Source organism: Convolutriloba macropyga, chromosome 3 (genome assembly GCF_964194025.1).
Source record: "Convolutriloba macropyga chromosome 3, txConMacr16.3, whole genome shotgun sequence".
Classification (NCBI taxonomy): domain Eukaryota; kingdom Metazoa; phylum Xenacoelomorpha; order Acoela; family Convolutidae; genus Convolutriloba; species Convolutriloba macropyga.
The window spans coordinates 17,952,728-17,969,140 of NC_134470.1; the positions used below are offsets into that span (position 1 = coordinate 17,952,728).

The following is a 16,413-nucleotide window of genomic DNA, read 5'->3' on the forward strand; positions in this document are numbered from 1 at the left end:
CGATAAACTGGTTTTAAGTGTTTGAGTGTACTAAAACAAAGAAATTTAAAGCAATAGTGCTAAGATGGTGAAAAAAAGTCTGAAACAGCTTTTTAAATATTTAATTTACAGTATATTTTTTCTTCATTCTTTCACGTTTTTCGCATTGACTTTGCTTAGAGAGCTAACAAACTTCGATTACACCGCCTTGTTGGAAACCATTACACCGCCATTATCATTTAAAAAAGCTATTTTAACATTTACTTTCGTTTATAGGTGTAATTTATTTTGATTGTATTTACAGCAATTGATTCTCCTGCGACATATGGTATTTTCTCCCAACTGTCACCATACACAGCCTACACAGTCCAGGTGCAGTCATATGTCAACTGTAGTGACCCGACCTTCGCACCTTTTCTCTACAGCCAAGCATCCACATTCACAGCTTACACTGGTACGTTTAAATATACCTTACGTGACTCTGCTTGACATTTGCAGTTAGGCTACCTTGCGTAAATCACGCTACCTAAAATTTTCAAAATGACGAATTATCATATAAGTATATGTTACGTCATTCCGCTTGAAGTCACTGAGAAGTTTGGGTGTTTATCGAGATCCGCGTAGGAGTTTGAGATGTCTGCTCAGTCACGTAACCTTGCTTAAAACACGCTACTTGCGTGTTTTAAAATGACAAAAGTCGGTTAAAATTTACTTCAGGTTATGTATAGGGCAACTTTTGCATTTCGGGCACTGCCAATTTTAGGCATTATATAAATTGCACTGCGAGGTTTAAGTAATCGTTACGTGATTCTGCTTGAAGGCACTGAGAACTTCTGGCTTTCATCGAGAACGGCGACGCGGTTCAAGATTTTAAATCAGAATTTTGAGCTGACTTCTACAACGCTAGTTGTGTGCCATTCGCCTCTAGTTTTTTGGGGTAAAAATTTTTTTTTTAGATTTTTTAGATTTAGATAGTTTTGAATTTGAAACTATCTACTTTTCGAAACAAATAATTCTTAATGTTGGCAACACAACTAGTAATATTTTTGCTTTTTTCTTATTGTAAAATATTGTTTGAGTTTTGTGGCATATTTCGACGAAAGTGATTATTGAAGTCTCAAATTAGAACGTTTGAAGGTTCCTCGTTCTGACCCACTTTATTTGGGGAGTAACAATATGCCCAACTGCTTTTTTGTACAGTAAATTTTGGCCGATCGGTATATTCATAGTAGAGAAATTTGAGTGATATCATTAGAAATCCCAAGGTCCATCGTAGAACTCATAATTAATTTTTTTTTGAATTTCATTTTTCCACTGAGTTATTGAGGTTTACGGTTCCATGAACATTTGACTGATTTCCGTTGTTTTTGATCATATTTTCTGTATTTTTACGCAATTTTGTCTTTTTCGTTTTTGTCTTCATGGTTCTTTGTGTAGACGTATGACAAAACTTGAATAATGACTGGCTCAATGACTTCCTGTGGAAGAAAATTAAGATATAAACAGATTTTTGAAATTTGCACCTCTTTGCCCTCTTGTTACCCAGTCTCCTTAATGACAGGTCACTTAACACACTATTGGCGTGGAATGACGTGAATCCTGGTTAATGGCAGATCTCAGTGGACCCCTTGGAAGCAAATCAATCTAATTGATAATTTCTCTTGATAGCTAATGGTTTTCAAAACTATAAAATTAATTGGTTTCAAAAAATTCAAGCGTATTTTAAAGCTTTTTCCTTTCTTTTCTTTTTTGTCTATTCATCGCCGCGTCTCATTGAAAAGCTCCAATATCTTAATTTTAGTACTCTACTAATTAATTTGTTTACTCTAGGTTCTCACTGATGTTGTTTTAACTTGTTAATAGGTATTCTCTAAGGAAAAATTGACATTGAGTTTTGGATGTAATTACTGTCTTGTTCGTTGTTATTTGTTTGTTTGTCTTTTTTTGAGAACTTCTGGCTTTCATCGAGAACGGCGACGCGGTTCGAGATATTAAATCAGAATTTCGAGCTGACTTCTAAAACGCTAGTTGTGTGCCATTCGCCTCTAGTTTTTTGGGGTAAAAATTTTTTTTTAGATTTTTTAGATTTAGATAGTTTTGAATTTGAAACTATCTACTTTTCGAAACAAATAATTCTTAATGTTGGCAACACAACTAGTAATATTTTTGCTTTTTTCTTATTGTAAAATATTGTTTGAGTTTTGTGGCATATTTCGACGAAAGTGATTATTGAAGTCTCAAATTAGAACGTTTGAAGGTTCCTCGTTCTGACCCACTTTATTTGGGGAGTAACAATATGCCCAACTGCTTTTTTGTACGGTAAATTTTGGCCGATCGGTATATTCATAGTAGAGAAATTTGAGTGATATCATTAGAAATCCCAAGGTCCATCGTAGAACTCATAATTAAATTTTTTTTGAATTTCATTTTTCCACTGAGTTAATGAGGTTTACGGTTCCATGAACATTTGACTGATTTCCGTTGTTTTTGATCACATTTTCTGTATTTTTACGCAATTTTGTCTTTTTTGTTTTTGTCTTCATGGTTATTTGTGTAGACGTATGACAAAACTTGAATAATGACTGGCTCAATGACTTCCTGTGGAAGAAAAATAAGATATAAACAGATTTTTGAAATTTGCACCTCTTTGCCCTCTTGTTACCCAGTCTCCTTAATGACAGGTCACTTAACACACTATTGGCGTGGAATGACGTGAATCCTGGTTAATGGCAGATCTCAGTGGACCCCTTGGAAGCAAATCAATCTAATTGATAATTTCTCTTGATAGCTAATGGTTTTCAAAACTATAAAATTAATTGGTTTCAAAAAATTCAAGCGTATTTTAAAGCTTTTTCCTTTCTTTTCTTTTTTGTCTATTCATCGCCGCGTCTCATTGAAAAGCTCCAATATCTTAATTTTAGTACTCTACTAATTAATTTGTTTACTTTAGGTTCTCACTGATGTTGTTTTAACTTGTTAATAGGTATTCTCTAAGGAAAAATTGACATTGAGTTTCGGATGTAATTACTGTCTTGTTCGTTGTTATTTGTTTGTTTGTCTTTTTTTGAGAACTTCTGGCTTTCATCGAGAACGGCGACGCGGTTCGAGATATTAAATCAGAATTTCGAGCTGACTTCTACAACGCTAGTTGTGTGCCATTCGCCTCTAGTTTTTTGGGGTAAAAATTTTTTTTAGATTTTTTAGATTTAGATAGTTTTGAATTTGAAACTATCTACTTTTCGAAACAAATAATTCTTAATGTTGGCAACACAACTAGTAATATTTTTGCTTTTTTCTTATTGTAAAATATTGTTTGAGTTTTGTGGCATATTTCGACGAAAGTGATTATTGAAGTCTCAAATTAGAACGTTTGAAGGTTCCTCGTTCTGACCCACTTTATTTGGGGAGTAACAATATGCCCAACTGCTTTTTTGTACGGTAAATTTTGGCCGATCGGTATATTCATAGTAGAGAAATTTGAGTGATATCATTAGAAATCCCAAGGTCCATCGTAGAACTCATAATTAAATTTTTTTTGAATTTCATTTTTCCACTGAGTTAATGAGGTTTACGGTTCCATGAACATTTGACTGATTTCCGTTGTTTTTGATCACATTTTCTGTATTTTTACGCAATTTTGTCTTTTTTGTTTTTGTCTTCATGGTTCTTTGTGTAGACGTATGACAAAATTTGAATAATGACTGGCTCAATGACTTCCTGTGGAAGAAAAATAAGATATAAACAGATTTTTGAAATTTGCACCACTTTGCCCTCTTGTTACCCAGTCTCCTTAATGACAGGTCACTTAACACACTATTGGCGTGGAATGACCTGAATCCTGGTTAATGGCAGATCTCAGTGGACCCCTTGGAAGCAAATCAATCTAATTGATAATTTCTCTTGATAGCTAATGGTTTTCAAAACTATAAAATTAATTGGTTTCAAAAAATTCAAGCGTATTTTAAAGCTTTTTCCTTTCTTTTCTTTTTTGTCTATTCATCGCCGCGTCTCATTGAAAAGCTCCAATATCTTAATTTTAGTACTCTACTAGTTAATTTGTTTACTTTAGGTTCTCACTGATGTTGTTTTAACTTGTTAATAGGTATTCTCTAAGGAAAAATTGACATTGAGTTTCGGATGTAATTACTGTCTTGTTCGTTGTTATTTGTTTGTTTGTCTTTTTTTGAGAACTTCTGGATTTCATCGAGAACGGCGACGCGGTTCGAGATATTAAATCAGAATTTCGAGCTGACTCATGCAGAATTGACCATCTGAAAATCATGTAGTTGATTTTAAGTCAATTGTTCGACATATCAGATCTCAAGGTGAAAAAATACTCAAAAATTAACCATAAACTTCCAGGATATTGTTGTTTATGAGAAAAGATATCACTATTTTAATTGACTGAGCTTAATTTCTACTACATTAGTTGTGCGCCATTCTCCTCGTCTCTAGTTTTTTTGGGTTAAAATTTTTTAAGATTTTATAGATTTAGATAGTTTGTAATTTGAAACTACGTACTTTTCGAAACAAATAGTTCTTAAAGTTGGCAACAAAACTAGTGATTTTTTTGCTTTGCTTCTCATTGTAAAATATTGTTTGAGTTGTGTGGCATATTTTGACGAAAGTGGTTATTGAAGTCTCAAATTAGTACGTTTAAGGTTTCTCGTTCTGACCCACTTTATTGGGGGAGTAACAAGATGCCCAACTGCTTTTTTGTCCAGTAAATTTTGGCCGATTGGTATATTTATTGTACAGAATTTTGAGTGATATCAATAGAAAGCCCATGGTCCATGGTAGAACTCAAAATTAAAAAAAATTGAAATTCATTTTTCCATTGAGTTATTGAGAATTACGATTTCGTGAACATTTGACTGATTTCCGTTGTTTTTGATCACATTTTCTGTACTTTCTAATTTCAAAAAAATTCAAGAGTATTTTAAAACTTTTTCCTTCCTTTTCCTTTTTGTCTATTCATCGCCGCGTCCCATTAAAAAGCTCCAATATCTTAATTTTAGTACTCTACTTGTTAATTTGTTTACTTTAGGTTCTCTCTGATGTTGTTTTAACTTGTTAATAGGTTTTTCTAAGAAAAAATTGACATTGAGTTTCGGTTGTAATTACTGTTATGTCCGTTGTTATTCGTTTGTTTGTCTTTTTTTGTTGTCTTAATTATGGCAGGTCCCATTGGACTTCTAATGCGGCATTATTTACTTCACTAAATAATTTGAGTTGAAAGCTGTTTTTTCATTCGTACACGAACCAATCGTACACCAACTATTTCCAACAAAACAAGGGTTTTGCAACAAAACTTTATGAGTGTTTTCTATCTCTTCCTCATTTGGTAGACAATTAAGCCAAAAGTGAATGAGCGGAGTCGAAACATTATGTGGGAGCGCACTTTACCGAGTCTCCTTGTTATCATTTTAGTTCTATATATCCGTAACCTTTTCTGCTATTGGAAATCTATCATCCTGAAATTGCTAACAAAGACGTGCAAGTACACGTAGTAAAAAGAAGACAACGAAAATAAAAAATCTTTGTGTTCAATCAAGTTGTATTCGGGTGGATTGAAGTTGTTTTAATCTCAAAAGATGCCTTCCGAACTATTGAATTTAATAGCTTGCAAGATTCTTCCAAATTTTCAGTTTCGATAAATTTGTCAATTAGAAGTGTGTGTGTGTGTGTGTGCGTGTGTGTGTATGTGTGTGTGTGTGTGTGTGTGTGTGTGTGTGTGTGTGTGTGTGTGTGTGTGTGTGTGTGTGTGTGTGTGTGCGTGCGTGCGTGCGTGCGTGCGTGCGTGCGTGCGTGTGTGTGTGAAACTTAATACAATAGCCCAAAAATAATTTAAATGTTAATTTTGAAGCACATTTTTTTTTCTCTAAGTCGTACTCGCAGTACTTTTGCAAGTTTTGCCTCATCATGTCAAAATTTGCGGAACAGAGAACAATTTTCCAATCTTATACCATGATTTTTAAACCTGTTTAGCTCCCAACCGACCTTCAATCTCAATTACTGACACAAATTCAACCTGTGTCGCATACACAATCACAGCAGACCACGTGGCCAGCTCTGACGTCACATACCAGCTGTTCAGAAATGATGCAGTGATTAAGTCACAACTCACTGCTGCCGATCTAGTTGGCACTGATTGTGGTTAGTTTCTTTTTGGAAATTATTCTTATAAAACATTGTAAATAAACACAAGAGAAGACAATAAACAAAAAAAGAAAAGAAGCATATTTTGATAAGCATACTGCTAGTAAAAACAAGATTTAAAAAACTATTCTTTTGAAAAGACGGACAGAAGGAGAACTTTTAATAAGACGGGATTTAGAAAAACTTTCGGGGAGGTACACATTAAATAAATTTAATTCTTCATTTAATAAATTTAAAGTATATCTTTACTCAAATTAATTGAGACTATTTTGTCTTGGAATGTTTTGTCTTGGATTTTTTCTCTTCGAGAAGTATGAACACTTGAAATAAGACGAAATCAGCGATAATTTTATAATCTAAATCTTGAAGTACTGATCAGGACCTAATCTAGTTCGGGGTATTGAATCCTCTGCCGTAGCTTCCAATTAATTTTAAGTACTATAGAAAGAAATATTTTAAAATTTAACTACGTTTTTACTTGTGTTCCAGGCTTGACCCCTGGTACCCAGTACGAGTACAAAGTGACAGTCTTCTCACAATTCAACGACTTCTGGAACGTCAGCTCAGCCACTTCTGACTGTACATGTAAGTAGCAGCCTGAGTTGAAAACGAAACAAACCGTAATGAGCGGTTGCACACATTACGATGCAGAGGTATACCCCAAAATTTCCGCCTAAGTAAAATTGGCTCGAAAATTAGATACATACAATGAACGAAATTAGGACATCTTTTGTATGTTACTTTTCGCAAAAGGGGTTCCGCCAATTTTGCGAAATAAAAGAACATTCGGTGCGAAAAGTAGGTAACAAATCTTGTAGCACGTTTCCGCTCAATTTAGGTATCTATTATTCGCGCGCATTTTGAGCATGCAATAAGCACTTTAATAAAGATTTAATTAAAGTTTTCAAAGCTTTAAAGTGCTTTAAATACATGCAACCACAAAAACTGATTTTTTTCCCCGAGAAATCCCTCGCACATCAAAGGCTTTGTATATCAATGTGGGACTGGTCGAGTTTAATAAGTAGAAATAAATAGTACTAATAAGTAGTAATAAGTAGTAATAAAAAACTACAAGTAGTAATAAAGTAGTAATAAGGTACTACTAATAGTAATAAGTTAGGCTTAATTAAATAAGTAGTAATTAAGTTAGGCTTAATTGGGATTATATGCGAAATCGAGCTACATTGCCTGCGAAAAATAGATACATAAATGGAACGGATGCGTGATACAAATCGCGCGAAAAAAAATAGGTTATTAAGTTTGTACTTGTATTTCGCGGCTAAAATAAGGACACTTTTGCGAACACGGGATACGATATTCCCTTCTATTTTGCCGGTTTCTGCTAAATTAGCTATTTTCCGCAATATTGTTCCACTTTCAATGTATTAACATAGTAAAAACGAACACGAGATACACGCATCGGTCATATCTGCCCGTGACGATTTGGGTATACCTCTGCATTGTAGTGCATAGTGTTCTGGACCCGATCATCCTAATTTTTATGCTTAACTGTCCACAAAATGAAACTACTACGATATAAATTTTTCAACTTATTGAAGAATGGTTTATGCTTTGTAATTTTAAATTTTGATGGATTCTCGAAAAAATACAGACAAGTATGCAATCAATTGACGTACAATTATCAGTGACGTACTTTTTATTCCAGTTCATTCGAATGGACAAAAATTGAGCAGATCAAAACGTCTAGTTCGAAAAACAAATTCAACTCTATTAAAATTTCGTAATAAAAAAGCGTTTGATCAACAAAACACCTGATTTTGGAGGCAAAAAATTCAGCTAGTTTGCTGTTGAGGTCAATAAATTATCCCTTGACCTCTTGGACCGCACTTTTGATAGCAAACAGTGTCAAAGTGGTTTAAATCGCTAAAAAGGAGAAAAAAAACCACTAAAATTTTATTTGTCCCTCAATTAACGGACTCCAGGACATGTCATAAAATTCTAAAAGCTGACACGGCAAATAGATTCATCGAAAATGGCAATACATCTAAAAATGCAATCATTGACAAGATGCAGTTATGCTTCACTAGAGGCCCAATTAGAAATTAGACATTTTCTTAACGACGGGACAACAAACGACGGAGCTTGAACGTGATGGGGCAACAAAACAAACTATTCTAATAAAGAATTCAATAAAGAACTCAAAAAGATATAAATACTTCCATTTCGTTAGAGTACATAGTGAAAAAATCATGAAAACCACAATTTCAATCAGATGAAATAATAAATAGGCTTCATTATGTTGTCACTAAAAACCATTCGGATTTGCCGCTAATGATATTTAAAATGGAGACAAAATGACACACGCAAAATTCAAAACACCGGTTTATGAAGACATAGGATGAAATTCGGAAATTTTTAAGCAAAATATCGGAAGATCCTCAATACCAATCCAACAGAATGAAAAATCGAATCAATAAAGAATACTCATTTCGTATGGAATACGATTTCGTATGGAAAGCTGAAAAAATCAGCTTGTCATAGTTCGCAGAGTATATAACCCTTCATACGCTAAAACAGTCAGAAGAAATTGAAATTTATATGAAAAAACGAGAAGGCATATTTCCTCAAAAAGATATTCTATTGTTACAATCAATCGTGTGTTTGATAAGTTTGCAAGATTTGTCCTCAAAAAAGGAGAGAATCATTAATGTCCATTGCTGGCTGACACTTATTGAAAATTTTGATTATTGGTGCTTTACAAAAATAACGAGCACTTTTCGTTTTGAGACTGAATGACGCATTATTGGTTTTATTTATTCAGATTTATTATCGGTCCTGTTATTTTTTCTGTTTTTATTTTTTGTTACCATAAATATAGAATGAAAGTGTAAAATACCGTTATTTTAAAACTTAGTTCGATAATTAATTTACATGTCAAAGGAACACATGAGAACTACTGTTTTTGAGCATAAGTTACATGTCGCCCCGAAGGACAACAAACAGACTCAAAAACGAAACCTGCCAAGGCATACAATTTTGAAGACAGAAAATCTATAAGTTGTCAACTGAAAGCTCACAAAAAGTTAAGCCGCAATACCTCCTCGGGAAAGAGCAAATTCTAGTTCTTTTTAATAATATATTCTATGCTTAACGGTTTTTTCCAATGACAACACTCTACTAATTTGAATCGCAACAAAGACTTTATGGCCCTTCTTATTTGATAATTATACACCCTTACAATGATATTTCGGCCGAATGTGAACTTTCTGCCGGTATAATTTGTATTGGATGGCCTCACCTCTTATCTAGCAGGAAGCAGAAATACTTACTGTTGCGTGGTGTGAGCACTTGTATCTTGTAAGCTTTTACAATAATCTTGCCTATTTTGGTGCTCAATTTTGCAATATTATTCTAGAGTAGAGCGTTGATACGCAAGTTGCAAAAACCTTTAACAGTCACATCTATGTAAAACAGGTCTACCAATAGCGGCACCGTAAGTATCGTAAGAATCGTGGGTTCCGTAAGAAGATCAGGCGCTAATTTTTTCACTCTTCGAGGAGAAAACGGTCAATGGTCTTAAGTATATTATCAAAAATGCGACGAACTGGGCCACAAGATAAGCGTACTAACATGCAAAAATGAGACAAAAGTTAATTTGACTTTACAGTACCTGCGTCGGCGACGACGTTGACTGCCCTGGATCCTACAACCACCAATGTTAGTGTTTCGTGGGTGCCTGGAAGGGGAGGGGCCACCCATTACTACATCTCAATGCCTCAGATCAACTCAAATGAGTCTGTGCCGGCCAACGAGACACTCAGCTATACATCGTGAGTCAACACCCGAGTCAAAAACAAAAAGTTAATCTTGCAAGATCATCTTTTTGTTACAAGAATCTTGCATGATTATCTTCTGTTTTTGACTAGATCAGCCTCAATTTTGAGCCTGCAGAAAATATGATATTGGTACTTTGTAGAGTTGAAAGACAGCTTCATAAAGTTCTTATGAAGCTTAGTGGGCGGCATATTATTTGCACCCCCAGACGCACGCGCCATTTTTTACATAATGATTTTGCTATGTAATGGCACGTGTTTTGTAACTGGGGGCGCATAATGTACGGGAGGGGGGGGGGGGGGGTGCACAAACGTAAAAGATCTAAGTTTCATTGAAGGCTGTTATAATGGTCAGATTTTAGGTGCGAAACACAATATCAATAGAAGGAGAAAAATAGTACAGAAATATTTAAGAAAAACTTCTATTACATAGCATCAGATAAAAAAAGGGCTTTCGATGTGTAAGATATTATCAAGTCTCATTTGATGAATTTTTTTGATGTGAGATTCTAATTTATTAAAATGAAAAAATTGAGGAACATGAGATGGTCATTTATCCTGCCAATGAAGGCCAAATATTACGACTAAGCCTGTAAATTTGAGCCTCAGTTTGCCCACTTAAGGCGCAATTTTGAAAACTTACTTATACGGTGCCGTAGAAAACGTAGGAAATTAGTACGCCGCGTGTATACGGAAGTAATAAATTTTCTACGGCACTGTACCGAAAGTTTTTAATGAACAATTTCTGAAATCTGACCGCCCAAAAGTGATTTAAGATATAACGCTCATCTCATTCAAGTTATCCTTTCATTAATTTTTGCAGTGGGTATAATTTTTCGCACCTCTGAAAAATTACAATTCTTAGTTAAAGGCCGCATACGGCTATATCAATTTTTGGAGGTCATCTAGTGTATTGTTTTTATATTTGTTGTTCTCTAAGTACCCCCAACTACGAGCCGTAGAAAACATAAAAAGATCTTCATACGGTCTTCATTTAAGACGATGCCAAACTACGATCTTGCCAAGCTTTTCAAGTTAGTGCAACTTGCGCAAAAAATTTAGTTTTATGAATTTAGGCCTGGTTGGTTGCGTCTACATTTTCCTGTCTAAAATTTTTTCCCAACTAACTTTTTGAGTGAAAAAAATTATTATCTTAAGGCAACAATTCACATTCTGTTACCTGCATATAATTTCTGTAACGTGTAAAAGGTCATAAACGCTAGGATGGTGTCCAAAGAGCTGTGTACTATAAATAGTCGCAGATGAACTGAAATAAATAAAATTAAGTGGAATTGGCATCGACTGGGTTTCGCACAGGAAGTGTTCCACCGTTCTTCATAGCTTTTTGTCATAAGATTACGGCAGTGTAGAAGCAGGGAAAAGAATGAAGTTTGAATTTTATAGATCAGAGTACACAAATGAAAAGATTTTGATCTCTTAATTCACACTCAATTTTGAAAAAGTGCTCTGTGTTGCGTTATACTTCAAGCAAAAACAAACAAAAAATGCCAAATTATATCGTTTGGTAGCTTTGATTTTTAACTGTTAGAAAATTTTGCAAACTGGAATAAAAAGTTAAAATAGCATTTTTTTGTACATATTTCAGCGTTTTGGAATGATCAAAGAGTATTAAAAATTATTTGCTTTATTCTCAAATGGTTGGTATGACATTTTTTGTTTTACTTGACCTCGTTTTGAAGGTTTTTTTCGGTGGCCTGTTGGCCTAAACCACCACTTACTAGCTTGCAATGTGGAAATTGATTAGAATAGGTTTTGAACCCCATTTACAAATTTGGAAAAAAGTCAGCATGTGGTTGCCTATCTGTTTAAGACGGTTTTGTTCCACTAGTGGTTTTAGCTGGACTCCAAAATTGCTTCGATTAACTTTCGCATTTAGACCTATTATTTGTGTCTCTTGCACGAAATGTAAATAAGTTTTTTTAAAGTGCCATCCTTTTTTAAGTGCCATCTTATATTTTCTCGGCTGTCCATTAATACTTCTTCGTTGGAAAATAGTAAAGTTCTTTATCGTTGCTCAATCCACGCTTCGAAGAGGGAAAAATCACGCATCAATTAACTTATAAAACTAATATCAAATTTTCTAATTTACATCAAAATGAAAAACATCCGCTGAAATCAAATTTTCCGGACTTTTTTAATTAAAATCTATGCAAACAAGGAGATTCGGTAATGCGTATGCACATAATGTTCCGACCCCGCTCATCCACATTCTTGACTTAATTGGCTACCAAATGATGAAGAGATAGAAAACTTTCAAAAACACATCGTTCAAAATACAGCCAATAAAATACGATAAATCCACGCTAAGAGGGCCGATGAAATTTGTTGATAATAGGACTACTAGAAGGGACAATAAAAAAAACAAACAACAAACATTATTTATGACCAAAACTCAATGTCTATAATAGAAGAAACCATAACAAAATCAAACTCTCATCACATAAAAACCAAAAGAAAAGAATTTAACCTATGATTCATTAGAAAAGATATGGGACCTTTCCCCAATGCTACTGGTTAACAGGTCAAAAACAATGAGCAAATAGTTGCGAAGTTCAAAAATACTTTTACACTTTCGAAAACCATTAGTTTCAGAGTTATTAATGTCATTCGATATCAACTGAAACCACTAAAATGCTCATTTACCCTTACATAGGAAGCAATTAGGACATGTCATTATCCGAAATTTCACAACCAATAAAATCAACGATTTTTGTTATAATTTAAAAAGAATCCAAAAATACTTTTAAATGTTTAAATATATAAAAATCTAACATTATATGAAATCTCGTAGTAACGCTAGAAACAAATGTTTGAAGCTAAAACTGTAATAAAGATTAAATTATTGCTCACTGGAAAGGGGTTGTGAGCTGTTTTCACAGGGACTGAGCTACAACTCGACCGTGAATCTATTTAAAAAAGACGATGCTCGAAAACTCAAATTTACTTTTAAAAACTTTTTTTCAAAAGTCATACCAGACGTAGCAATCCAACAAAAAGCGATGGATAAATTTTCAATGAGCCAACTGAGTCTGTTTTTAATGAGACTAAGTCATGAGCCCACAAAGAAACAAATACATAAAGAAGCCAAAACTTCACACAATTTTACGACATGACACTGTTCAGGGCACTATAAAGGACTACTTAGACATGAAAACAAAAAGAAACCCAAAAATTGAACAAGATAGAAATCTCGACAAAATTTTATCGAAATAAATCGTCGAAACAATCGGTCACAACGTATGTACAGGAGCAAAAAAATGCTTAAAGAAACAAAAGTAATTGGGACTTCCAATGAATGAGATTGAGTAACATGGGGACAAAAATAAAAGCAAAAAGGAGACAGATGAAAAAAACTCTTTTTTAAATTTATTTTGAAAGTCATTAAAAGAATCAGCTATATACTGAAATCTTTAACTATATTAATCTGGGGAAGGTACTAAAATCTACTGCTATTGGTTTGCGCGATAACTGTGTCGCAGCCCAAAAAGCATAAACTATTCAACAAAAACAATTAACATATCTCGATACGCCTTTTTCGAACATTCTGCATTTTTTTAAATGCCTTTCTTTAATTGGACTTTTGAATAGTGTGATAATTTGACAAGGAAACAAAATGAACTCATAAAATAAGCAGTTATGATCAAAAAGAAAAGAAAAACTGAAAACGCATAGTACCAAAATAGAGAAACCATTAGTTGAAAACAAAAAAGTTACCGACATAAATCTAGAAGTCAGAGGAAGTCATTTTCTGCTTGTTTTTACTGAAACTACGCTCGAATTTTAAAGAAATAAGATAAAATAGTGGCGAAGTTTATAAATTCACCAATATTTTCTCAAAACAAATACTTTCAAAGACATAACAGACATCAGATAACAACAGAAATAAATGGATAGGTTCTTATATACTTTCTAAAAACTATTTGGATTGTTGATCGGGGACACTTAGTCATTGGGCTAGAAAAAGTATAAAAAATGAAAGCAAAACAAAAGAAGTCCATAAAACTTTTACGAAAACAATTTGTCTGAGCCACGAAAACCATGAGCTTTACTCTGAAACCATCTCGTTGGGTCTCATTTCCTTTACATAGTGTCTGTCATTAACTGGGCCCTGATTATTGTCCGCAATTTACAAAAAAAAACATTTAAATAGCGGAAAAATTTTGACAAAATTTTGACTAAAAGGTCGCGCGCCATTAACATCTAAACAAATTTTGTCGTAAAGATCCATAGTGAGATCAAGATCAGCCCTGATGTTGCTGCGTATCTAAAACGCACTCAAGTGTTGAAATGGTTTCGAAATGGATCAATTCTATAAAAAGTTTTCAGTTTGTCACAAAAAAAATAATGCATTTCGTATAAGTATCGAGTTTGATTTGTTAAAAAAAAAATTGGCAAGATTGTAATTGCAGAAGACGCTCGAAGCCATCTGGAGCACAAATAGCTCATTTTTGAGCCCAGCAAGAATCTGGCTTCATTTTTAAGGTGTCTTTTTCAACAAATTTAAAGCAAGTGGTCTGAAAAAGCAAATTTGGTCCCATTTTTGACGAAAACCCAAAAAACTCGGATCGAACAATTCAACAACCCTCTTCTATATTTCGAGATAACATCTTTAACCATACAGTTAACAATTTTAACATATTATAGCAAAATTGAGGAAAATTTGGTCAAAATAGACGAAAATTTGTTTACAAAAGTGAATAAAAACAGCTGAAATACGTCTAACATTCAAACCTTTAAACCTGGATTACTCTTTATGAAAAGCAAAAATAAAAAAAATCTTTTTAGTTCCATATTCTACTCTGGACGGGCTTTCTAATGGTACCACTCACATCTCTCTACGGTTATTATATTGATCGGCCAAAATTGACTGAACAAAAAAAAACCCATTTGAGTATATTGTTCCTCCCCCCTCAAGAGGGGTCGGAACAATTAAGGACTTTTGGATGTCTTAATATCACGTCATATATGATATCTTGAGAGATATCATACAGAAAGCAAATAGCATAAGGAGGATATACAAAGACAAAAAACAAGTAAAAATGGAGTTAATCATTTTTTTCCGTCTGAATGTACAAAATTTTTTTATCATTTGTAAATTAGTATAATAATCTTACTTTTAAGGCCTGCTTTGACCAATTCTGCTGATGGCTACAATCTGGCAGTTCAAAGTGCATTCAACTGCTCCGCCACCAATTCTGAAAAACTAGATCCAAACCCACCTTCCATCCAGTTGTATACACGTATGTAGAGTTCTGTTTCATAGTTTGTCTTAAACCATTTATAATTAAATCTCCAATGTTTCAACTGAACTTTATTGAAGTGAAAGTTTTCCACAGATTGGGTAATGCAAATTGTTTTGTTTGAGATAAACGCTTTACTGGAGGTAGTCGAAATTTGTTATGGCTCGGTAGTGTGCGTTGGTAGGTTGCGGTGAGGGAAGAAGAAAAGGTTAGAGGGAAGGAGAGGAGAGGAGACGTCCGCTTTTTCTACAACCAGCAATTTTTCTCTTAGCTTTTAATCTTAACCATACTTTTCTAGATTTCACTAAATTGGGGGATAAACAGAATAAATTTAACCAATTTTGTTGAATTAGAGGTTTATTAGAGCTATCAATGAAATTTTAAGTTTTTATGGTTCGTTTGTGCGCATGTTTGGGTTTTTTTTTTTGGGGGGGGGGGAGGGGGGATTGATGCAGCATAAATCCCATTCATCGCCTGTTCCTAAGTTCACTACAATCAGCAATGTCTCTCTTAGCTTTAACTCATAGCCATAGTTTTCCAATTTTGTTAAAATTGCGTGACATTTTTTGTTAGGTCCAAATTCTCCCTCATTCTCTTTCAACGATCAGCCTGGACTCATCACTGACGAAACAATACTATTTGGATTGATACTGGACTCTTCAGACCACACCAATCCTCTCAACACTTCATTTGATGTAATTTACTTCTCATTCATTCGCCCTATTGCCCTAATTGGGACTTTATGCCTGTATACTCAGTAGCCCAAGTCGAGGTGTTAACAAAAAAACACTCAAAAACAAAAAAAAATGTGAACTTTGACTGAATCTGGTGAAAAGCTTACAAGAATGGCAGTTGTTGTTGTTTTTAGCGTTGAATGCAGGGAAAAAGAATATTTCGCCTCTAAAAATTGCAAATACAATTTTACTGCTAAATTCACAGCACTTACCAATACTTATTGCTAAATTCACAAGTGTTAGAATTTTTTGTCACATACGTTCACCACAACCTTTAAAATTTGTCACAGTGAAAACTCAAACCGGGAGTCTCATAGTTCAGATGGAATGATTACCTAGCAAGATCTTGTAAGATTTGTGATATTTTTTTAATACATTGCAAGACGAATTGTTCTCCCGTAAGAATGAAAGAATATAAATTTGTGTAACTGTCTTGTAAAACTTGCAAAATGGAGGTCTATATTTAAAGATTCTTGCAATTTCATT

The 16,413-nt window shown here is 33.9% G+C and overlaps 1 protein-coding gene across 1 annotated transcript in view; it reads left to right on the forward strand.

The window, feature by feature from the left end:
- The window catches only part of LOC142336553 (uncharacterized), a 141,932-nt gene that overhangs the window by 16,522 nt on the left and 108,997 nt on the right, over positions 1-16,413 (forward strand). The window contains exons 4-9 of the mRNA XM_075385462.1: positions 284-433; positions 5,968-6,135; positions 6,628-6,723; positions 9,767-9,929; positions 15,075-15,193; positions 15,767-15,888. Coding sequence (XP_075241577.1) covers positions 284-433; positions 5,968-6,135; positions 6,628-6,723; positions 9,767-9,929; positions 15,075-15,193; positions 15,767-15,888 — 818 coding nt within the window. The remainder of the gene's footprint in view (positions 1-283; positions 434-5,967; positions 6,136-6,627; positions 6,724-9,766; positions 9,930-15,074; positions 15,194-15,766; positions 15,889-16,413) is intronic.